General features: G+C 35.9%; 1 protein-coding gene and 1 long non-coding RNA gene across 2 annotated transcripts in view; one reads left to right on the top strand and one right to left on the bottom strand.

The window, feature by feature from the left end:
- The window catches only part of CCDC73 (coiled-coil domain containing 73), a 58,305-nt gene that overhangs the window by 32,466 nt on the left and 2,222 nt on the right, over positions 1 to 23,617 (top strand). Inside the window, exons 11-19 of the mRNA XM_069016518.1 lie at positions 4,950 to 5,078; positions 5,435 to 5,494; positions 8,025 to 8,129; positions 11,814 to 11,924; positions 13,445 to 13,576; positions 15,851 to 15,886; positions 17,399 to 17,567; positions 17,920 to 19,452; positions 22,034 to 22,167. Coding sequence (XP_068872619.1) covers positions 4,950 to 5,078; positions 5,435 to 5,494; positions 8,025 to 8,129; positions 11,814 to 11,924; positions 13,445 to 13,576; positions 15,851 to 15,886; positions 17,399 to 17,567; positions 17,920 to 19,452; positions 22,034 to 22,167 — 2,409 coding nt within the window. The remainder of the gene's footprint in view (positions 1 to 4,949; positions 5,079 to 5,434; positions 5,495 to 8,024; positions 8,130 to 11,813; positions 11,925 to 13,444; positions 13,577 to 15,850; positions 15,887 to 17,398; positions 17,568 to 17,919; positions 19,453 to 22,033; positions 22,168 to 23,617) is intronic.
- On the bottom strand, positions 18,652 to 22,082 carry LOC138111193 (uncharacterized). The gene is made up of 3 exons (XR_011151269.1): positions 21,402 to 22,082; positions 19,105 to 19,179; positions 18,652 to 18,741 (listed from the first exon to the last, which is right to left on the bottom strand). It is a non-coding gene; the product is annotated as an uncharacterized lncRNA (long non-coding RNA).

The following is a 23,617-nucleotide window of genomic DNA, read 5'->3' as shown; positions in this document are numbered from 1 at the left end:
TGACAAGAGAAAAACAAAAAAAAAAAGGATGCTCCTAAGTCAGAAGTATTCTTTAAACTCAGTATCTTTCCACTCCACATCTCTTTTTCATATCTCCTTATCTTTTTATTTCCCTCTTTTTAATTTTTTTTTCTCCTTTAGATTCCATAATGATTTTATGTAGGGATCAAATGCATTATTATCTCAATTTCTTGGCCTAATGTTAATCCCCAGTTTCCAGATGAATGCTTTGAATTACCATGGAATCTTTGCAAAGTTTGTGAACGTTTTTGGAAACAAAAAAGGGCAGGGAGGGAAGATAATTTGTACATGAGCAAAAGCGACTGTAACCATTTTATATTTGGGTTATATTGATCAAAAAATGGATGTTTACCTGCCATAAGCTTTCTTTGCCTGAAAAATGGGATTTGAAGGTACAAAAGTACTTGAAAATTCTCCCTGAATCTGCTGTTGTTTCTTTTCTTCTTAAGAGCATGTAGCCTCTTGTTGTTAAGGTTCTTTGGAGTATGATTTCACTAAAATCCAGACTTAAAATTTAATTTTATCTTGAAATATAGACAGTTTGAGATTTTTTTCATTTGTTTCATTCTTACCTTCTTTAGTTCTTTATTTAATTTTTGTGTTTATTACATGGAAATATTCTAGCCACAGTAAAAATTAATCAGGAATTCAATCTGGATTTTTTTAGTTACATACTAGAATATAACATGCCAAACCTCAGTGTCAAAAAGATCAAGTTTCGAAGTGATCAAAGATTTCAGAACTCTTACTATCATAAAAGCAGACTGAAACCCACAGTAACAGTAAAGCAGAACACTGGAAAAATTCTCAAATTAATTTCTATATCACAGTTAGGTCTTGCAGTATTTAAAAATGTTTATTTAGCTGCATAATTTAAATGATAGGTTATATAAAAAAGCTATATATATTTATCTGGAATATTTGATGTAAGAGAAACATAAAAATGTTGGAAGGTGTCTGTGGTGATAACTGTCCTCTTTAGGAAAGCCATGTTTGTTAGGATGCTGATATCCATCATAATTTTGAAGGTATGAGGGCAACTTTGTGCATTGTGTACACTCCAACTGTGCAATTCCTTTAAAAAAAGGTAAATTATTTACATGTGACAGAAACAGAAGCATTCATCTAAAATGCAGCATGTCTTTATTGTAGTATATTGTAAATTGAAAAGTTAGGAGTTTTAGAAATATTTAAGTATCACAGTAAATTGGATTTGTTGCTTTTGGTGAGAAATCAAGAATGATCAATTACTTAGTATTCTCTGAGGGTAAGTAATTTGAGAGCTACGAAAACAGAAATGTTTAAGAAAATTTCACATAATGAAATTTGTGACTAACATAGGTGTGAGAGAGAAATTGAGACTTATGAACTCCAGCAATCAAACATATTGTTTGATCCACTCTTTTTTTCAGCTGTACTCTTGATTCTTAAGGTCAAGAAGGGTTATGAATTTTAAATAAAATACTGTTAGATAAGCAGGAAAAGGCTGCCAACTGAAACTTAATCTGGCTTCCTCAGTTCAGCAGGAAATGCCTTTATTTTAGTTGTTTCTGAATTTATTGGTTTTTAGTATTTGACCATCCTATTCTGAACAATCTGAACTTGGATATTTAAAAGAGTTTTGAAAAGGGATTACCAGGCTGTTTTCACTTGCTACATAGCTGAAAGAAGTAATGATATCTACATCACTAGTTGGGACAACTTCTAAAGCTGGTTTTATCTGCCTTGGAGACTTGACTGACCTCTAACAGCTCTGACAACTTATGGGTTCAAAATTCTTTCCTCTGTAGCCTCAGTGCTGGAGTGGGAATGACTATCCATGGTACTAAAATCTTAATTTGGTTGTCAGCTCTTATCACAGCCATTACTTTGACTCAGACCTGGATGATCTCACACATTTGTTCTTAATGGGAATGTGAAGTTAGTGAATGCTGTTCAACATTTATGGATAAAAATAAACTAATCTCCAATTTTAATGACATTGCAAGTATGTTATGAGGGTGTTAAATATATACAACAGTAAACTCAAGTTAAATTGAGGTCTATTCTGCACAGATTTACTCTTCTGGGGTTTCAGGAAAGAAATATTATTTAGAGAGGTTGTAATTTTCTCCTGCCATTTCCTGCTTCAAGTCCAGTTCCTGAATTGTAATGTAGTGGACTGTGGTGGAATTTCCTTTTCAGTAATATTTGTTTTAGGATTGAGCATTTTGATATTCAGTGTGGTAGAATTTTTTTCAACCACTGTGAAAATGCTTGCAGTGATATCTGGCCAAGAAAAAGGTTTCTTTCATTCTGCTGCTTAAAAAACAAGTCTACTGCTCAAGACCCAGAAGATTACAAAAGGGTTGCAGCAATCTAGGAAGAGAGAGCAAACAGATATAGGTGTAATTTTGAATACAGGTAAAGTTTTCATAGGGTATCAGTCTTGGGAAGTGGTTACATCTGCCTGTGCTGGCTGCTTTTCCAGTCCCACACCACTTTGTCATGATGGAATGTGTATTTGTGTGCCCTCAAGGGAGAGTAGAATTAAAATTTTGTATTGACCAAAACTATATTTTAAAAAAACCCAAAAAACCAAAAAAACCCCAACCCCTAAAACCCCACAAACAACCCCAAAACAAATAAACAAAAAAAAAACAACCAAAAAGGTGGAAGTTAAAGCTTAGATCAACTCAGAGCAGGAAAGGAGGTTTAAGGAGCAGGACTGCAGTTTTGTGACACTCTTGACTTACACTGGCATGAAGTGTTTTTGAAGCCACGTCCCTAAGCATTGGCAGCTAGCAGCAGATCAAGGGAATGGGTTTAAAGCCTTATCATTCTCTCTCAGCACACCCCAGAACTGATAAAATTATTTTCCAAGTTTGAATGCTACTTGTGATTTTAATAATGAGAAAAAGCTAGAAAGAAAGCAAGAACTCTGGGTGCAATTTTAATTAATTTCCAAGTACAAGAAAATACATGTATGTATATATAAATTTTTTTTTATTATTATTTTTGCAGCTACAAACCTCGTGATTTCACTCACCATGAAAAACTTTGCTATTATTTTTGGTGGTCTCATTTGTGGTTTTTTTTTTGGCAGGGGGGGGGGGGGGTGGTTTGTGTTGGGTTCTGGTTGCTTTTTTGTTGTGGTTTTTCCTGCCTACAGCTTTGTATTAGCAGATCAGGGGTTTGTTTCAGATGGATTGTACACATCCACCTGCCATTACAAAGAAGAAAATACAGTCATCTTTTCTACCTCAAGGACGTGATTTACTTAGTCTGACTTGTGCTCTCCCAATGACAAAATAATTAGTAAGGTTTTTCTGCACACTATAAAATCTGCATTTTGGAAAATACCTGGTATTAGATCCATGGCAGGCTGTTTGCACCTGCTTGTGTGGCACCCAGCCTGTTAGCTGTGCTCTCTGTCCCATTAATTGCTTCTCTGGGCAGGCTGGCCCAGTGCACCTTCTCACTTTCACAGAGTTAGAGCTGCTTGCACCTTCTGCCACTTAACAGCAGGAACTGCATCCCTCATTACAGAGCCTTCTAGTAAAAACAGATATACATTAGTATATATATATATGTATGTATATATGTACTATATATGTGTATTTTTACCTGTGAAAATACTATGTGTAACATATATTAGTAGAACTAATATATGTCTTTATTGCAAAAGATGGGAAAAACCTAACTAGCTTACAGAATATAATAATTGTAAAGCGTTGCTGTCTTTCAGCTCTGTAATTGATTCTGCAATTACACTTAGTACTTACTAGATCATTTTAGATTTATTTATGGCTAAAATACATGAGAAATAAAGCCTCTAGCAAAAAAATGATTTATTTCAAAGTACTGCCTATGCTTGTATTTTCCATAAAACTTTGTGAATTTCAGCTGCAATGTAATCTTTCCTTCTTCTTTTGTACTGTTCTATGATTTTGTCCAGAACAGTTGAACCACTGGCCTGTGATAATTCTGTCTGTGATAACCGAAATTCCAGTTTTGTGAAGAAAAGTTAAACAGACCAAACTTAGTTGTTAGATAAAACTATTACCATTCTGAATGCTTGGTTCACCACTATGGCATCATGGAGAATTCTTGATACTATCTGTGAGCAGCATTCATAACCTCTGCTATTTGTCTGAGTAAACGTCAGAGCGCTCAAGGAGAGAGCGATATTAAACAGACTACCTTGCACCAGGATGGGAGGGGAGGGGGAGAACAGGGCACAATATTTATGACTCCAGGAACTATAAGTTGTAATTTAATGAGATCAAAGCGTTTGCTGTTTATTTGCTGCACTAGGAGCTCCTAGTGAATAAACTGGTTACAAAACAGATACAAAAAAAAAAAAAAAAAAGTCACAGGATATTTAAAAGAGGATAAAGACTATAAAATCAAAGGCATTGTGCTGTAGAACATTCTAATATAAAATTAATTTAGCATTCTCTTGAGATTAAGTACTTAACATTTCAGGAAAAGCAAAGATCCTCCAAATTTATAGCCAGTTCCTGTTTTTACCAGATAATGACTGTTCTGCCTTTTTTCCCTCCTCATTCCAAAGAACGTACACAGTAGTTACAATAGTAATTCCTATTGTATATCTGGGTGATGAAGGTTTTACCAATACCAACTCAATGTCCACTTCTAATATAGCTCTTGGAAGAGGAAATAACAAAATGATTAAGTAAATACTTCAAACAGAGTAAAATTGGCACAGTAACATTTTACCTGTGAAAATAAACTTTTAGTCACGTGTGACAAGTTTAAAGTTTAGTGAGTCAGTCTTACACATTTCAGTACCTCTAATTTATTCTGTTGTTTCCATACATTATTTCAAAGTGGGGCATGACCAGGATAGTCTAAAAGATTTGTCTCTGTTTTGAATTGCAATGCCTATACTGGATGGACTATTTATATGTGTTTCCTGTGTTAAGGAACTGAAGAAAGTAACTACAGACTTGATAAGGTCCAAGGTCACATCTCAGTACACGGTGGGAGAAGAAAACATCAATCTTGCAGTGAAGGAAAAACAGTTTCAAGAACTGCAACAGAAATTCAGAATGGTATTTTGGAATTTAAACAAATTAAAGTTTTGGTGAATATTTTCTGTCCTTCACTCAGCAAACCTCCTGGCAGTGATCTCTGATGCATACAGATTAGTGTTTCCTTTCTACTAACTGCATATAAAATATAAATAAACTGTTTCCTCTAGAACCTTTTCTAGGGAAATTAACATGCTATGAATATTAGTATAATTTCATGGTAAAAAAAATGGGTAAGAAGACATTTAAAAATAATTAAATTTCTTTAAATAGCGTCATGATGATTCACTATATCATATCAATACAATATTATTAAAGAAAATAAGCAGTCATTTAAAATGCCTTTTACTGTTTTCATGCTCTTTTTTTTTTTTAAGGAGACAGCACTCAGTAAAAAAGTTCAAGAAGAAAACAATCACATTAAAGAAGAAAAGCTGGTGAGTTGTTAATACAGCTTTGCTATTAAAAATCACGTAAGAATATAGGTGCTATATTTCATACTAAGGTTTCTTATTATACTAAGCTACAAAAACTAGTCAAATTCACTTGTTTATACTTCAGAAATATTTTAATACTAGCATGAGTGGTATCTTACTGCTCAGTTTTTAGGAAGAGTATTACCAGAACAAAGTCCATTGTTTGACACTTTATTCCAAGCCTTATATTTTTTCTTTGAATTCAGATGGTAGAAATTTAGTATACCCATGAAACACTTGCCTGCATGTGGATCAGTATAAATAAGCAGTAAGGCTGGCATAACCTGCTGGCTGTTCTGCTTTCTGGTTGCCAACAGTTTATTCTAATATTGCTGGTACTGAGACCAGGCAAAATGGGAATAATGTGTCAATAGTATACACAGGAAATGATGTTCCAATCATACAGAACATAAACATTTAGACTATTAAGCAACACCTTTACACTCCTGAACAGAGTTAGCACTGTCTTCTCTTGCTAACTCAGGTATGTTCCAGAAAAAATCCTGATGTTTAAACAAAGGCTATGGAGTCAAGTATCAAATACAGAGAAAAAAAAAATTGTTCCCTGCAACAACAACATAATACACCGTTTTGCAGAACATTAAGCCTGGAAAGGGTGGTTGGTTTTTTTCCTTTTCTTGAACAGTTGCAGAGTTTTCACTCTGTAGTTCATGAAAGGGAGCAGGTCAGAGAAGTGTATCATTCTTGGTCCCTGGGAGGGACAACAGCAGAATCTTGCTTGCATGCCCATAGAGCACTCATCCAGCAGCACTCTTCCAAATAATAAAAACCTGTTTGCATTTTGAGCATGATTTTTAAAAATTGCCAATAAACACATGGAAAAAAATGAGAGACATATTCAGGCCTCATTACTTTCCCAGCCCTGAATGCACTAAAAGTATTTATATGGAGATGTGTGGAGCATAATTTGTATGCATATTTGATACGTGTTATCTAAGAGAAGGATTCTGGTTTGTGTCTCTCTTGTTCTGTGTGAATTGTTAGGGTTTATTTGCTAGGTTAGTTTTAACATTTGGAGGGGTTTGGTATAGTCTGGGGAGGGCTCTAATGTAGAGATGAACTTCATGTTTCATCCAACTGCCTGGGTTAAAGACATGGATTTCTGTGTTATAGAGCACTAATAATTCACCATCTCGATTAACTGAAATGTTGGCTTCAGTGGTTCTTGGACTTAGGCTAGAAAAACCATCTAAATTAACACCTGATTTGTACTAAACTGTATCAGACAAGAAGTCTGGTCTATTTGAGAGAAAACTGTACTAGATTTAAAAGATGTGGCCAGCTGTGCTACTGACCTGTCAGATGACACTGGCCAAGCCATTCCACAGCTCTGCAGTTTAGTTTTCTAGATGTAAAATTGAACTAAAAATAAATAAAGCTTCAGTGCAAAAATACTATTTATACATGCTGGAAAAGGAATGACAGTACATTAAAATACTGATTTTATTTTTAGTAGACAGCTGTATCTGTGTACCCAGTAGAACCAAAACTAGAATAATTTGAAAACACTTTGCAAGTATGTCAAAGTACTTTGTTTTAATAATATGTTCCTCTCAGTGTATTTTGAAGCAACTGAGCACATTTAAGACTCCCTTCTGCCTGAAACTCAGGGTTTTTTTTCTGTGCAGGTCTTCTTTCAGTAAGTGCTGTAAGAGGTCTTGAGGGAGTGGTGATTGGCTTGTCTGGGTCATTCATTCTGTCTTTGAAACTTTGAAAATATGTTTTGTAGAGTTTAATAGAAAATGGCTCAGTTTCCAGCAAACTGCAACACACTTCATGGCAGCACCCATGGGGTTTGCAAATCCATGGCACCTTCATTAACTCAAATCAGCTCAGTTTGGGTGGCTCTTTTTTTAAAAATTCCTCTTCATGAAGTAACAATACAGTCTTGAGGAAGGTACCACAAAAGTTCAGACCTTGACAGCAAAATCTGATATACCTGCACCATATGATGCAAAGTTAATGGGAGGTAGTTCACATCTGTCAGGATTTAATTCAGGAGATACAGAATAATTTCATGTAAGGATGATCTATCAATGGAGTAATTTCTTTTGGATTTTCCGTATTTTTCAGAACTGTGATCTGATAACATAAAGTCACTCTGTTTGTCCTGAACTGAACTCACAGTGGTGTTGGATTTGATATATTTTATCCAGAAGAATGTATAAAGATTGGGTGGATTTCATTTTAATTATAGGAAAGTTCACTGAAAAGGAGCAAGTTATAATAATTTGTAATAATTTTATCTTCTCCAAGGTAAAAGGCCAGAAAAAACAAGTGTTGTTCTGATTTCTCCCTACAAATTTTCCCCAATGTTGGGGTTGGAGTACGTTTTTTACAGGCATGATTTTGTAAACACTGACAGAATAAAAAAATAAATATATTGTTACAAAAGACATAAACTATCTAATGTTTAAACTCCAGAAACAAAATCTTGCTCAATATATCCTATTCTGTTTGTATTAATAAGGAAATTCTCAGCTCTCTACAGTGTGTGCAGGAGCTGCTTCAGCGAATAACCCAAACAAATGTTAGAATGGAAAGTGAATTAAACGCATTGAAAGAAGACTATCAGGTCAGATTTTTCTCGATTAGACAAGCTGTTACTATCTGTTATATATTTTTTAAGTCTAGGGCTGTTAAAGACATCTGTGTGCCTTTCAGAACTTTTGACCTCACTTCCATTGCTCCCTCAGCTCCTTAACTGTCAGCGTGAACCTGGAAGTGCAGGCTGTGCTTTCCCTCTCTTACTTCTCTCCCTAAAGTAAATCATGGTTGCCATTCTTAGCAGCCATTTCTAGAGGGCAAAACCAGAACAGGGCTACTTTCAATTATTAAAATGATTTTATGACTTTTGTTTCTTGTAATTTTCATATAGGTATAAATTTCTGGACAACATTTCAAATTTCAGATCTTCATTCATAGCTTGAGCTTGTCCTCAGTTTTATTAAAGCAGAGAGCCTAAGAAAGAGCTTTATCTTCAGCCCTTTCTTGCTGTGTTTTCTGGTGTCATATGTACACTAGAGGTAGGAAGTAGTCACATGGAGAGTGTGGAGTTGCAGCACTCCTTAGTTCCAGCTCAGAACAGTTTACATTCTATGTTTCAGTAGCAGTCAGCTTGGCCCACAGTGCACTGAAGATTAAGGTCATATCCATTCCCATCAGATGTGCCATGCAGAATTCAGGTACAGCCACTGACTGGACTGTTAAAAATTGTTATCTACTATTTGTCCAGACATAAAACTGCTCCACTCTTCAAAGCCAAGGTTTTGAACTAGGAGTTCAGTTAATTTCAAATTGAACTTCCAGTGTGGATGTATACTTTTGTTTCTAAATAAATTCTCTGATAATTTGAAATTATTCACTTCCCCTAAGATTTTACTCTTAACAGGTGTACGTAGTTTGCCTTCTGCCACAATATAAATATAGGACTTTTACATTTTGATGAAAGAAGTAGTGTTAAAGGTGAGCTATGTTCTCCATCAGAAACTGGCTAAAGTCCCCCTAGGAATTTAAGTATATGCAACATTTTTACAAAGATTAACTGAACCACCCTTTGGCTGTAGAATTGCCTAAAGTAGCACGATTTTCTGTATCTTCTGTAGAAATCTGTTATTTACGTGCTGGGTCCAGTGAAACAGCTGGATTACTTGCTATTCATATAATCCTGTTCTTTGTTAAAGTAAGAAGGTAATGTGCTTTTTAGTTTTTAAGATAATTGAAATTGCTTTGTAGATTAAAACAGAAGCTTGAGATAATTTAATTCATATATAACCTTACTCATGGTGACTTCCATAATACAGGAAACCTTTAGGATTTTTGTATCAGGACTATTGAATAGCAAGTGTATTTTAAAGTGCTTTTTTCTGATAGTGTTTCTGAGCTATTGTTTCCCATCTCAGATAAAGTTTATAGTATGCCTTAAAGCTCCAGCTAAAACAGTAAATGATATCTGTGAATCTTCTCTTTGAAGACTGCACATAAATGTCTACAAGTATGGCTTGTTTTCTTCTTGTTAAGGTATGAATGAACACAAGTCTCTGTTTTGCAGCCTGTGCAAGCCAAAAATTGATTTCTGGTTGCAATTATGCAAATTCTGATGAGAGCCTGCTCTGATTTGGGTCTGTTTATATTAGGCATTGGGGTGGTATTACAGCTTTCTGTTGTTCTATTGTACAAACCACTGCTGGTCATCAAAGCTTCAGTGCAGTCCTCAAAGGTAACTTCTGGCAGGCATAAACACTTTAGAAATGGGTGTTACAGGGCATGGATAACCAATAAGAGGCTCTTGGTTCAACCCTCACTACTTAGACTGATGTAAATAGAGCTTATTTTTCTGTTTTATACAAATACCAGGATATTCCAGGGAATGACACAATGTTAGGTTCTTATTTTGCGTTTTTGCATTTTTTTAAAACATCAAATGGAACTTATGAAATGGGGAGCTGAATATGTAACTTGAAGGGTCTATCCCCTTCCAATTTGAGAGCTACTGCTTTCATCTTAATGGATTCTAGAACCTCAATATAACAAATGGGATCTAAAGGTAATGTGTTATTCTTATGCCTTGTTGTACATACCTGTTGAATTTCTGGGCCTTGCTTATGAAGCAAAAGAGTTTCTTCAGAATAACAGAAAAATGAAAGGAGTGATTGTATAGTCCCATGGAAATATTTTTATTCATATACTCACTAAAAATTACTTTTAGGCTTGATATGACAGAATACTTGCAAGGTAACATTCAGGAAGGATCCCTTCTCATTATTTGCATTCTCTTAGTGCTAGGATACCAGTGTTGTTATGATTTCAGAACAAAAATTTTAATTCTTTAACAGATGACAGAATACTTGAGAATGCAAGGAATTCAGGTATTCCTGAATTGTCTGTACAATTGGCTTTAACATATGATCCGTTCCATACATCTGCTACTTCGGATATTTTGCCCTAAGAGCTATGCTGTGAATAACTATAATAATCCATCACTGAGAAGGTTGCATTTGAGGTGCAGGTAAAAGCATCCTTGGAGTTAAGAGCAGGTTCATCAAAGAGAGGAGGTCTTGCACTCCTGGTTTATACAACTGGATGAAAGATGCTACATCAGAGTGTGAACATTCAGACAGTGCGTTGTTGAATTGTCTCATCTTTTTAAATACATAATCTGACAAAGAAGATCTGTTACACTCTTATGCACAACTTTTCCCATGGGTACAAAAATGCAAGGTGGTTTGAGTTTTCTTAGTGTTAGTACCTGTAAAATAGAATTTTATTAACAGTGTAGCTAAATTAACATAGGCATTTAAAAATTGATGGTAAGTGAATCAAAAAGTAGACTAATTTTTGGTTAAAAGATTTAGTAAAAAGGAATTGGTTTGGAATATTGCCTCCATAACATTTTTCAAGTGGACTTTCAAAGAAACTCAGCAGAGTCCGAATTATGTATCTGGTCATACAGCTACATGCACTGAAGTTATGCTTACATTATCAAATATATTTGTGTCATCTATAGAGCAGGTAATGGAATGCAGTGAGACTTTGATCTTCCATATTGTTTGCTCTAAGAATGAGATAGGATAAAAATTCCAAAAGTACCTGATACATGTGTGAAGTTACTGTTGATTTACACAAGATTCCTTTAGTTTAGCACAGTAAAGCTGAAAGAGTTAACCCAAAAATGTTGCAAGTACAGTTATGGTAGTATAAAACTTAATATTACTGTTATTTCAATGCACTCCTATTACAGTGACCTAATAAAAATAAATTAACGCATAATCAGATATATACTGCATGTTGCAGTAGATATGTTTTAGAATGTAAAGATTATATAGTTCATAAGAAAGGTTAATAAACAATATAGGACAGAAAAACTGATTAGAATTTTTGGTTTTTTCCCAGTCAGTATACAGTAGTTTTTTCTTTAAGTACAGTGGGTCTGGATTATGCTACATTTCATATCTCTCATCTCTGGACTTTATATTACTTTTTCAGCACATTAAAACTTATGCAGTGAAACTGAATAATGGCAAGTGTTTTTATACCCTTTTATAGCCATTTCTTTTTTCATAACCTCCCCCTGTTTCCTGTTAGCTAAACTATAAGCACCTTTCTGTTAATTTATGAAAATTATTGTTGAGATAGCACATTATCACTGATCTGTATGGCACTTGCAGCATGTTAGAAGCAAAGGTCCAAGCAACATAAAACACATCAAAATTCATTAATGTGGTATTGATTATTTTTTGGATAATTAATTTTATTGCAGGCCCTTGAAAGAGATAATGAGCTGCAAAGGGAGAAGGCAAAGGAAAATGAAGAAAAGTTCCTTAATCTTCAGAATGAGCATGAGAAGGCACTAAGAACTTGGAAAAATGATGTAGGTTTATTAAATTAAATGCTATAGTATTAAAAGTTTTTTGGAATAGTCGTCAAGCATTTCGAATAATTCCTAAAAGCCAAGAAAATATCACAGAAGTAATACAAAAAAACCAACTCATTTCTTCTCCAGTAATACATACACTTCTAGAAATGAATATTTTAAGAATTAGATTTAGGTTGACTTCTGTGCTCTAAAAGTGCTCTCCAGTGCTCTTCCTGCAGTTCTGATTTGAAAGGAATTCTTCAGTGTGGACTGAGGGTGAAAGTGGGTAAGAAAAGGTGTATGTCTGGTATGTCCCCCTAGTGAATTCACCTCTGTGGACACCTAAACAATAGTTTGTCTTCTATATTTGACATTCTTTCTATTACCTCATTACTTTTAAAGAATACTTCAGTAATTATTTAATCCAAAACAATTAGCAAAACATTGTAGCTGTAAAAATTGTCTGCAATAATAAATGCATGTTTAGACGTACGAAAGATTAATGCCACTTCAATAAGACAAGATCTGCTTAATGTGGGGAAACCAGACTCTAAGCAGCATTTGTTTAAAAGTCTGTCTTTTTTATTTCTAGTACTTGGCACCTACTGCCAGAAAGGTTTTGATTTTGGTAGATAGATTTCTAGGGAAGCTGTGGGGAAATAATGCACAGTTGTCCTTGTAATCCTGTTGTCTAAGGCTCACTCCTTTGAGCGCAGCCACTATGGGGATGACTGCAACCATGAGGCCACAAAACAGCTAAACTGTTCTGATGCTCAGCTCCCTGAGAAGATTTGATCTCCCTGATTCCATGGAGAATTTTGTGCCATAATTTCCCCTATAGACATTGGAATTTGCCCTGCTTATTTCTCAGGAATGTTTGCATCTATTCTTTAGAAGATGATTATTATTCCTTTTCATATTTCTGCTACGGCTAACTAGAAATGTTGTCTCCTAAAGTAAATCATCAAGGATAAAGTTAACACCAGTCTGGAAATCTTTGTCAATTAAGTGAAGGTATTTCTGTAAAATCGCCCTTCTTTTCTTTTACAAGTTGTAGTTTGGACAATTCAGTTAGTTCTGAATACAAAAACTTAAATATTACATGTTTACTGAAGAAGCACTGGATACTTGAGGCTATTTACAGAAGCAAAGTGCCAAGCAAATTATTTGCTGTTGTGGTTTCTTGATAGTGTAGGTAGAGAATGAATGTTGACTATTAAATTTATCTTTGAGCCAAAAAGGAAGAAAGCTACAAACACAAATCTCACTTTCTTGGACCATTGCTACTTGCAGTAAATGGTGAAAAAAAATCCCAAACCAATTAATAAAAGCTGTAATCTGTAATGGAAATGTGATTAAAAGTTTGGTTTGAATGAAAGAGCTCAATTACTTTGTACAAAGAAATTCATCACATCTGCACTTTTAAGGATTAAATTTCATTTACTAAGCTGTTGATACCTTTGTAAAATGCTGGTTTACCTATTTGAACACACAGTAAAGTGTTTGTGTGGTGTGTGTACTTGCAATTATTACAGGAGGAAAACATGAGAAGAGAAATACACACTATTAAAAATGAGCTGAATTCCCTTAAAGGACTTCATAGACATCTTGAAGATTATCATCCTTCTCAGGGAAATCAGCATTCTGAGCAAGTGGGAAATCTGCAGGTAAGTGTCTTTACTAGCTGCAGTGTGTCTTGTAAAAATGCCAGAGAAAAAAAGATATGACTGTTTTTCTAATCTTGTCTGCTATGTCCACTGATCTTCCTTTGACATTGCTCAACCTAAAAATTTATGTGACAATGACCCTAAATATCATTGAAACTTACTGTACCCAAAGAATATTTGCCTTTCATCCAGAGGGGTGCTTATATCATAGAAACCTGAGATGTTACTTCATTAATAAATTTATACCTAACAGATAGCAACTTAACCCATCTTTACTAAATCCCATTTCACATCTTTTGCATGGGTATTTCTCAAATACTGGGGCAGACCCAATTGACTTCATATGTATGTAAGTTCCCTGGAGGTGTGGAAGTAATTCCACTTCTGTAACATGGGACAGATCCGAAGACTGTTTTTATCAATACACAGGTTTATCTTAAGTTCTGCAGTTTTAGTTTAGGAAACGCCAACCTTTATGTCACATAGCATCTTTTAAGAGTCATCAAAGGCCCAGTGAGCTCATCACGTGGTGAATGCAGGAGGTAAAATGCTTTTATGCAGTGCAGGTGGAACTAGAATTGGATTGTTGGGTGAACCCAAGTCCATGTTCAGCCCTAGATGCAGGGCACACATGGGAAGCCAACGAGTGGCTGAGCACACAAAGATGGTCTTTTGGAACGAAAGGAAGAACATGTAGACCTGCAGCTCTGTGTTACCCCCATGATCAAACTGGATTGCAAATTTGTATTCCAGTCTTTTATAAGATTGAAAAAAAAGGGCAGAGTCAGAAGCCATAAGAAACATTCTCTGTGCATTGAACGTATTCTGTTGTTCTGTTGAGTATTGGTTATATCCCTTTTCCATTAACTTTTACACCTAAAAAATGATCTATCCTTCAAAGAAGGGAAAACTCATTTTCATGCATATAGTTTTGCTTTCTGTGTTAGGAAAATAGGAAGACACTAGGACTGTAAAGACAGGTTACTATTTTAGAACTAGTATATGAATTGTCGGTAAGATGACAAACAGTAAAAATATTTTAGAATTTGGAAGAACTTAAAATGAATTTCTTCACAATGCATGTACATATGTATGTTTATAGCTCACACACACACATATATAGCTGCTGGTATGTGCTTAATAATGCAAGGGAAATTAGACTTGAAATGATTACTCATTGTGCCAAAACTGTATGAACTCTACAAGGTATAATGCAAATTGTGTATCTTTTAAAAGCCACTGTTTCCTTGAATGAAAATGAATATCAGTTATTATTAGGATGCAGAATCAAAGTGATCAGGCATTCCTGATAAACAGTACTTGTGCTTGCTAAGATAACCCCATGGGTTTGAAAGCAGAAAAGCTTAAAGCATATACTCATAAATGCAAAAGAAGTCAGATGTCTTCCAAATATACATCTTACACTATCTTGTGGCAAATTGCCATACCACTTTGTGTTGTACAATCATTAGATTTCCAAAGCTAGGCAGGTTGGACTGAGTGGAACACTGCCAAGAAACTGGAGCTGCAGCAGATCCTATTGGTTATTCTGATTTGTGGAATTTCACCTTGTATCACTAATGAGTCAGTGTCTAGTGGAACATAAAAGGGAAAGTTGTTGGCTTGGATTTAGGTCTTGACTGTGGTTCCAAGTGTTGTAAGGAAATATGTTTAGACTTATTTTTACACCTAGTGCAATCAGAAATCTCTGTGGTTATTTGTGGGGCATGAAATTCAGAATGTACTTCTTCACGCTGATCACCTCTGGAATAGTAATTAAATAAAAGACATTTTTAAAAGAAAGGTACAATGTCAGACCTCATTCCAGACTTGGATTGCAATTCAGTTTAACCTTACCATGCTTCACATTTAGTTTGACATAATTTGCAATACAGCTGTGTACCATTAGGGAATAGGGTTACACCCAGCAATGGGCTGCTGTAATTCTTTTGTGTGTGTATGTTCAGGGAGATCTGGTTTTGAGAAGGGTTTTAATTTCATACTATGAAATAGTCTGTTGAGGGAAAGGATAATTAGGAATATATGTGTTTCTTAGTTAGATTTTACTAAATCACAGGCAAAAAAATTAAAATCCAAGTTTAAAAGTTTTGGGTTTTAGGTATTTTAGTTTGTCCATCTTGGACCTATTTTTTAAGAGCTGAACAGCCTTTTGAGTTTATTGAAAAGTAGGTTTCTTCGACCCATCTGAAAATCTGGAAAGGAATCATGTAACCTTTCTGCCTTTCTATGAACATTTCATCCTGTTTGTTTCAGATGCAGTCACCAGCTCAGTCCATCCCAGCAGATGTGGTAAGTTCCACTGCAGTGGCTGTCTTTACAATTACAAAAGAATAATGTACACAGTTACAGTGTGGTGTTAGGTGTTTCTGTCTGAAGAAAGAGCTCCTAGAAACAAAAGATTATAAAATAGTTACAGCTTTCATGAAAGTAAAAGGAAATTTCTACTATTTGTATTCAAAAAGCTTGAAAATGTGATGCCAGGGCTACATAGAGCAAAGAAGCAAAATTAATTAAAAACCTAGAAAAGAAAAAGATGTAACATGTACAATTTCCAAATCAGAGTGACAGGGAAAATAATGATAAAACATGAGGAAAAGAGAAAATTTCAACTGAAACTTCAAATTGAGGATGGAGTACTTGGCAAAGGAAAACTATTTTAGGACCCTCCTCCATTTACCATGACTCCTCCCTCCCCCAAATCGGCAAAGCTGGGAGCATCAGGATGTTTCTGTGACCGGCAAGAAACTGTTTCTGGCAGATTTGTGTTCTACATCCCCTACTCTGCCAGCATTGCAACAGCCTCATTTTTTAGCAGTGCTGTCTACGTGCCTCCCTCCACTCTGCAATATTCTCTGTCCTCCCCACACATCCAATGCCCAAGCACAGCTCTTGTAACTCCCTCCCACATCCCAGCCTTCCTTCTGCAACACCTCCAGTCACCCGAGTATCTTCAGCTTTTTCCCACATCCTTTATGGCCTAAGCTCCCTCCCACATCTGCATACTTTTATATCCTATCTTTAGGGCAAGAGCCAGCACGTGCTCCTGTCTTCAGCTGCCAAACAGTTGATGATGACAAAGGATGCATCTCCTTTTCTTTCTGTTTTGGTGGGATTTTATTATCTTCACTTTTCAGGCCCTAGTTTTCACAGAACTGCAGCTTTCAAACCTAGACACAAATACAGATGCAGTAGTAGACCAGTGATTTAGACTTCAAGTAGACACATCTTCAGGCTTCTACTCTTGTTGAATTTAACTCAAATTAATGTTAAAAAGCTATTTGGGAGGGAATGAGGAACCGAATGTCAGGAATTGCAAATTCATAAGCCTTATTTGCCTGTGAAATGAATTTAAAAGTCCTGGGCAGTTTGCTAGAAAAAAAAAGTTGTTTGTATGTGTATGTGTTGTTTATATGTGTATGTGCTTGGGTGTAAACAGTAATCATGCAGGATTTTTCCACATGTAATTACTGAGCAGGTCACTGATTGAGCCAGCACAGAGAGGGAGTGATCCAGTCACCAATGTACAACACAAATTCCTTCCACTGAGGAATTGTGTCATCTGTGTAACATTGCGGACTGTAATATAGCAGGACCTGATTTCTTTCCTACTCTTCTAGGGTATTAGCCTGCTTTTTTCTGTTCCTCTGTTTATGTTAACTTTTTATACTTCAGGTGAATGGTCTTTGTTTTTCATCAGAACTGTAAAATTAATTTTAAATCTGAGTCCTGAACTTTTTACCTAATCAGTGACTATAGTAAATTATTAAAATACGTATAATCTTTTGTTCCTTCTTATGCTAGAGTGGTCAAGAACACTCAAAAGACAGTGAAATACAGGCTATTAAGAAAGAAAATGAGTTTATGCAGTCTGTAATAAGAAAATATGGTAGTTGTGGAAATGAAGAAGAAACTGAAGTAAAAACCACAAGGGACCAGTCTTCAAGCATTGAGGAATTAAAGACAGAACAAAGTAATATCATTCCATGGATAATAGAGATAAGTAGTATTGTTGAAGAAAGGATAAATGTTTGCAGATATAGTATATGACAAGAGAGGGCTTAAATCCTGAATTAAATGGTCATATCTAAAATCTACAGAATGTTAATATATTTTCTGCTCTCTCAGTTTATAAATATTTTGCAAGTTACCATAGTGCAATATTTACCTTCAGTAGCTTTTTGACAGGCTTGTGTGTGTAATACAGGATACCAGTATAGATACCAATCTTGAGTCCATCTCTTTGGAAATTATAAACTAAAAAAAAAGCATTATGTAACCTCTGGCTTATCAGTCACTAATTAGAGAATACACTCACTCTACAGATTTACAAGTTCTTGAAAACAGTTTTAAGGATGAAATTAATGTTGCTAGCCCTTACGAAGTAAAGCAAAGGGAGGCTTCTCCCAGGAATACCCTCTGCACAGATACTGATTTAATTACCCAAGGACACACCTTGGAAATGCATGTCACTGGATGCAGAGAGGCAGAAGATCCAGGAGCAACACACAGAATGTTACTAGATGAAAACAATGCAAAATTAGATCAAAAACCACAGGACAGCACTGAGCCTTTGGCAGCATGCCACACACAGACAAGAAAGGCCTTTTTAGGCAGCACAGAGACTGTAGGTGCTGACAGGAAAAATGGAAGTCAGGAGACCAACACTAGCAAGGAAGAACTGAGCAATAGTACAGATGAATCAACTTTTGCCAAGGCAGATGCAAACTCAGACACCAGACAACACGACAAAAGTGTCCTTACACCTGAAGCACCCAAACCTGAGTCTGAAGCTGTTCTTTTCACTGAGAAGAGTGCTCTGCATGAGAGAAGTACAGACAGCCACCCAACTAAGGAGTTAAGTTCTGGCATCCTACCTTATACTAAAGAGAATTCTCAAGCAGAATACCAAAAATGTAGCTTGCTGAATAGTGACAATTATGTAGGCAGTGGATTACATAAAACAGAAAAACACTTAAATCTGAGTGGTTTACATAGAGATAAACTTCCTCTGGAACAGACACACGTAGATGCTGAAGGCAGAAATGATGACAATGCCAGAAACATGAACAGTACTGGTATTCTGGTAACTGATGCTCAAAATCCACCAACTGTTTGTTGTGATGAAGCAAGTGGTGATGATGCTACTGCAAAAGAACACAGAAAGAAAAAGTCTCTTTTAGGTACTTTTAGTTTATGCCCCCACAAAACTGAGAGAGGAATAAATGTGGATGACATGCACAGCAAGCAACCTGAAAAAGACAGTGCTAAACAAACAGGGAATACTTCAAATACATGGACTTCAAGTGCTGAAGCCAAATCTCCAGTAAAGGATGATGGTCTTGAAAGTGCTCATAAAAAATCCCCAACAGATAGAGCAAGTATAGATAAACTAATTCCATGTAAAAATGTTAACGATGATACTCAGATACACTCCATCAAAACTGGACATTCCCCAGAGATTAATACTTCAACAAAGAACACATTGTTAAAAGAGAAAAAAGACTCACTGAATACTACAGTTCCAGGAAGGAAGTTTGCTGAGGGTCACCTGAAAGAACCATGCTCTTTACCCATGAGAACATCTGGAAATTTAGTAAACATAAGCGTAAGTTCATCCTTTGATCTTTCAACCTCAGATAAAAAAGCTGATAAAACTCCACTGTACTTGAATTTTTTAGCTCTCAGTTCTTGTTCAAGAGTAAATCAAACGAGAGGTCAAGCTACATGGGCTTCAGCTTCCAAGGAACCTTCCCGTTCAAAAGAGAAAATACCATGCTTAGTGGAAAACACAAACATTTCAAACACACAGAGTCAAAATCTCAGTGAAAATGTGGACAGTGGAGAAACAGAACAAGGTAAGAAAACATAAGCATGAATGTTCTGAACCGTGTAGTGCTTAGAAAAATTACCAAAATGTGAAATTTCTTAGTGTAGAAAAATGTAAACCTGACATTTTAGTTACATTGCAAAAAGGTGAGATTGCTCTGTTTATATTATAAATGCAACTGAACACCTTTTGTTAGCAATTAATTGATTAAATATTTTTTCTTATATTTTCCTTCGTGAACTAACAGTAGTGCGATGACAAAGTGAATTTTGATAGGCATTTCTAACCCTAATGTAGAGGATATTCTATCAGGGCTCTGCATGGATCTGAAAAGCACTGAGCAGCTTTTGGAAATTATTCAGTGTTCTCATTTTGCATCCAAATTAGGGTAGATTTTGAATCAGCTGATGCTTCTTTGAATGGGGCTTACAGAAATTTGCTTTTTATTTTACATCTGTACTTTAGATGTACACTTAAAACCATCTGAATGTGTTGAATGTGTGAAAGGACTTTATATTCTTTCAACTTCGGAAACACGGAGCTTTAATTGCTCAAGGAGCTGTTTAATCTCCTACTATTGACATTTGGTTATTTGTTGAGCAATATTTTGCATATGCAAGATAGTAAATATGAACTTTATTCCATGGGCTTCTAAATCATTACTGACATGTGGAAAAGTTGTATTTTAGATTTGTTTTGCAATAAAATTAGCTGGTAGATTACCCCAAAACTGGAGCCCTGGGTGCTTAGATGTTTTCCAAAGAGCAGCATCCACAGGACAGGGCGTTGGTGTCTATATGAGTTTTTGTTGGTGCAGTGTTTACACCTTTGACCCTTGAACATACCAAGAGCAGAGTTAGTTTTGCAGCCAGTGGCAGACAGCAAAACCCAACAGTCTGGTTTCTTTGCATTGTTCTGTTATTATGAATTTAGCTCTATAGGTGATTTGGTTTCTACTTGGTCTCCTGCCTATGGATATTTGTGTTTAGATGCACTGTTTTTTGAAGTTCAGTTTCAGAAATGTCTTTGTCCCTAAAACAGTAGTAGTGGTAGCAAGGTAGCAGAATCCTGGTCTCAGATGGCACATTATTTCTTTTAATAATGTGAATTTTGGTATCTGTTTCAATAAAATGAATGCATAGTTACATGATGTTTTGCATGTTATCTTTTCTGTAAGAACAGACAGTGCTATCTGAATTTCTTCCCTGTGTGTTCCTCCACCTTCTCTTGTCAGAAATCTTTCTGTATGCAAAGTATTGGAACTCCAAGTGATTCTGAGAGGTTCATCCAAAGGAGTTGGTAGGGAACTAACTCTAGTCCCTCAGCTGAGTTGCCTAGTGACCAGACCTCTTGAATTCCAGCTAAGCATCATGGTGAGGGTCTTGGTCTGTGTCCCAGATGTGCCTCATTCTGCCTAATTTAGAAAGGTCCCTCCTTGCGCCTGCTGCCTTCTCTGAATCCTGCACCTTTTTGGGAGAGTAAAGAACCTCACAGTCAGGGCACCTCCAAGTCACTGTGGTACACAGCACTGCAGCTTCCAGTGTTTATTGTGCTTGAGGTTTGTGTTTTGTTTGCAGATCTTTTCCCAAATGGCAAACCTGCAGTGGAATCCATGTGGACACTGTACCTACATTTTAAATTTTTTTTGACTGACTGCAGCACAAACCATTTAGACATATGGAAGACCTAGAGGGGAAGAGAAGTGGTGAAAGAGTTTAGTAAAACTATCTGAGGGAATTCCTTCTACTGCCTAACCACAATGCAATTTACTATTTATACTCTGGTTCCCAGAGAGCAGACGTCACTACATGAACAAATGAATTGGGAACGGGAAAAATCTTCCTGGCAGATGCTTAAAAAAGAAAACAAACACAAAACCATTTTCCTCTTCCTCCCAAGAGAAAATGTCAGTATTCTGAAATAACTGTTACATAACCGTGAGGTAAAATGTATTTTCATAGCAAAACAAGATTTTACCATTGATGCAGTGATCCATAGGCATCTGTGTAGTGACAAAACAGCTCCTGTTTGCACTGTGAGTAATTGTGAAAGCATGCTTGTATTTTCATCTTGCAAGGAGTGCCTTTCCTACCTTTAGTAGATGGCTACTGCCTGACCACCTGAAACATGAGATACAGCCATTAACAAAAAGACTCCATATTTAAAATGTATTTTGATTGTCTGAAAAGCTTTGTCTTAATGTCTTCTTTTATTACAAGTCATCCTGGAATATCATGTTATAATGGCATTAATTACTGATTATCATTACCAGAAGGTGAGTTTAAAGTAATAGTGTTTGAAAAAATACATTCATTTAGAATATTTAGAATACATACCCTTCCTATAAGTCACTTTTCTATCATTAACTTAATATGTGAAAATGAGAGAAAACATTTTTAATCAAGTAGAAACATTCCTCATCTTTAGAGAAAAAATAGATGAAACATGTGAAAGAAAAAAATGAATGGCAAAAGCTTGTAACAACGATCCAGTGATTTAAACCAAAAATATTTCATTTTTTAAGATCAGAGGTAAACCAGTTTAGTTATTTCACAATTAGTGCCTGGAGACTAAATTGCAGTTGTTACCATTTCCTTTTTGTCCATCAGGTTCTAGCAGTCTGAACAGAGCTGCCAACACTTTGAATACTTCTAGTATCCACCGAGACCCCCAGGGAGACCCTAGTGAAGAATGGAATGCTATAGCAAAGGCTTTTTATGATTCTTCTTTTCCCACAGAACATGTAAGTCAATTAAAAATATTGCAGACCAGACCTCAGTGAGCTAATTCCACAGATATTTGTACAACTGTACCCATCTGGATACTTTAAGGCTGAGTCAATCTCCGAAATAATATCAAAAGGGCAACAAGACACCATTTTTCACAATTAAGGTTGATAGAAAGCAGCAGGAAAAAGTCACAGCATATGAATCAAACAGATGCTAACCAGTCTGCTTGGGAGGGGAGGAAGAGGGTAGTCCATTGTGTACCCTAATAAAAATCATCACCTACAGTAAAAGTAGGAGTTTAAAAAAAAAAGGAAAATAGTAGTATGTGAAAGTATAAAAACATTGTTTCCTTTATTACTTGATAGGACCATGCCATTTAAAAGAATCCATGAAAGAATAAAAATTCAGCACATCTATGATTTAGAGCCTATCCATTTATCTTAACACTGTAGTTGTGATGCCCTATTTACAGTAATCTTATTATTTTGTAGGGTAACCTTACACAAACATACAAAAACAGAGAATAGAAACGTGTTGTTTCCCTGCAAGACAACTTGATTCAGGATGGCACTAAGCAATGGCTGCATTTTCACATCTGTGTTAGACTTGGGAGCTTGAACAGCTCTAACTGCTCTATTAGAATTTGACCCAATGCTAAATGTATCATTCAAAAGTGATACAGTAATTTACAGCTGCAGCTGACCTTTCCTTTTTAGAAGAAGTTCTAGAGGTATTTCTCAGGTAGTTAGGGCTGTCTCTGGGTGAGCTATACAGTGGTTTCAAGTGACAAAGTTGAGCTGATAATCAGCTCTTGATGCCACCAGCATCCCCATTCCCTGAACTTCACAGGACTGATACTTTAAATTACTTGACTTTCCTAACCTGACTCTACTTGGGAATGACACTGAGGTGGATTTGTCACCAAACACAGTGGTGGTATTTACTGTGTGTCTCTTGCTTTTTCTCAGAGGTGGAGCCAGGAGCTGAGCTGTGTAACCTACAGCTAAAGCAAAGCTGGATTTCACTATCTGGTTGTGGTTATGTCTGCTTTTGTCACCTCCAAGCTAAAGCTCCTGATGTGCTAGCTAAGAAAAAGCAGAGATGGACAAGAACAGTGCCTTGCTGGTTTCACCTTACTTAGATTTTTCAAATACTTAATCTACAAAATCTCAGCCTGCAATAATGCAGAGCACTCCCTCCTTTCTGTGTTGGTGTCATTCTAATACCTTCTGTTCTCAAGTTTGGCATTTTTATGACCAATATAAACAAGCTGTTGGGAGATTAAAAATGGGCTCGACAGTCTTTTTTGCTGCTTGGTTTGCTTTGACTAACATGTATGATTGTAACTAGAGCAGACTTAAGCCTTCTGCAATTTGGGTAATCTCATTCAACTACAGTACAGTACTCTAAAAAGGGATAAAAATTATAAACAAATGCTACAGGTACACTTGTAATTCTAGTAAA

Source organism: Aphelocoma coerulescens, chromosome 5 (assembly GCF_041296385.1).
Source record: "Aphelocoma coerulescens isolate FSJ_1873_10779 chromosome 5, UR_Acoe_1.0, whole genome shotgun sequence".
NCBI lineage: Eukaryota > Metazoa > Chordata > Aves > Passeriformes > Corvidae > Aphelocoma > Aphelocoma coerulescens.
This window is presented reverse-complemented; position numbering and strand designations above follow the sequence as displayed.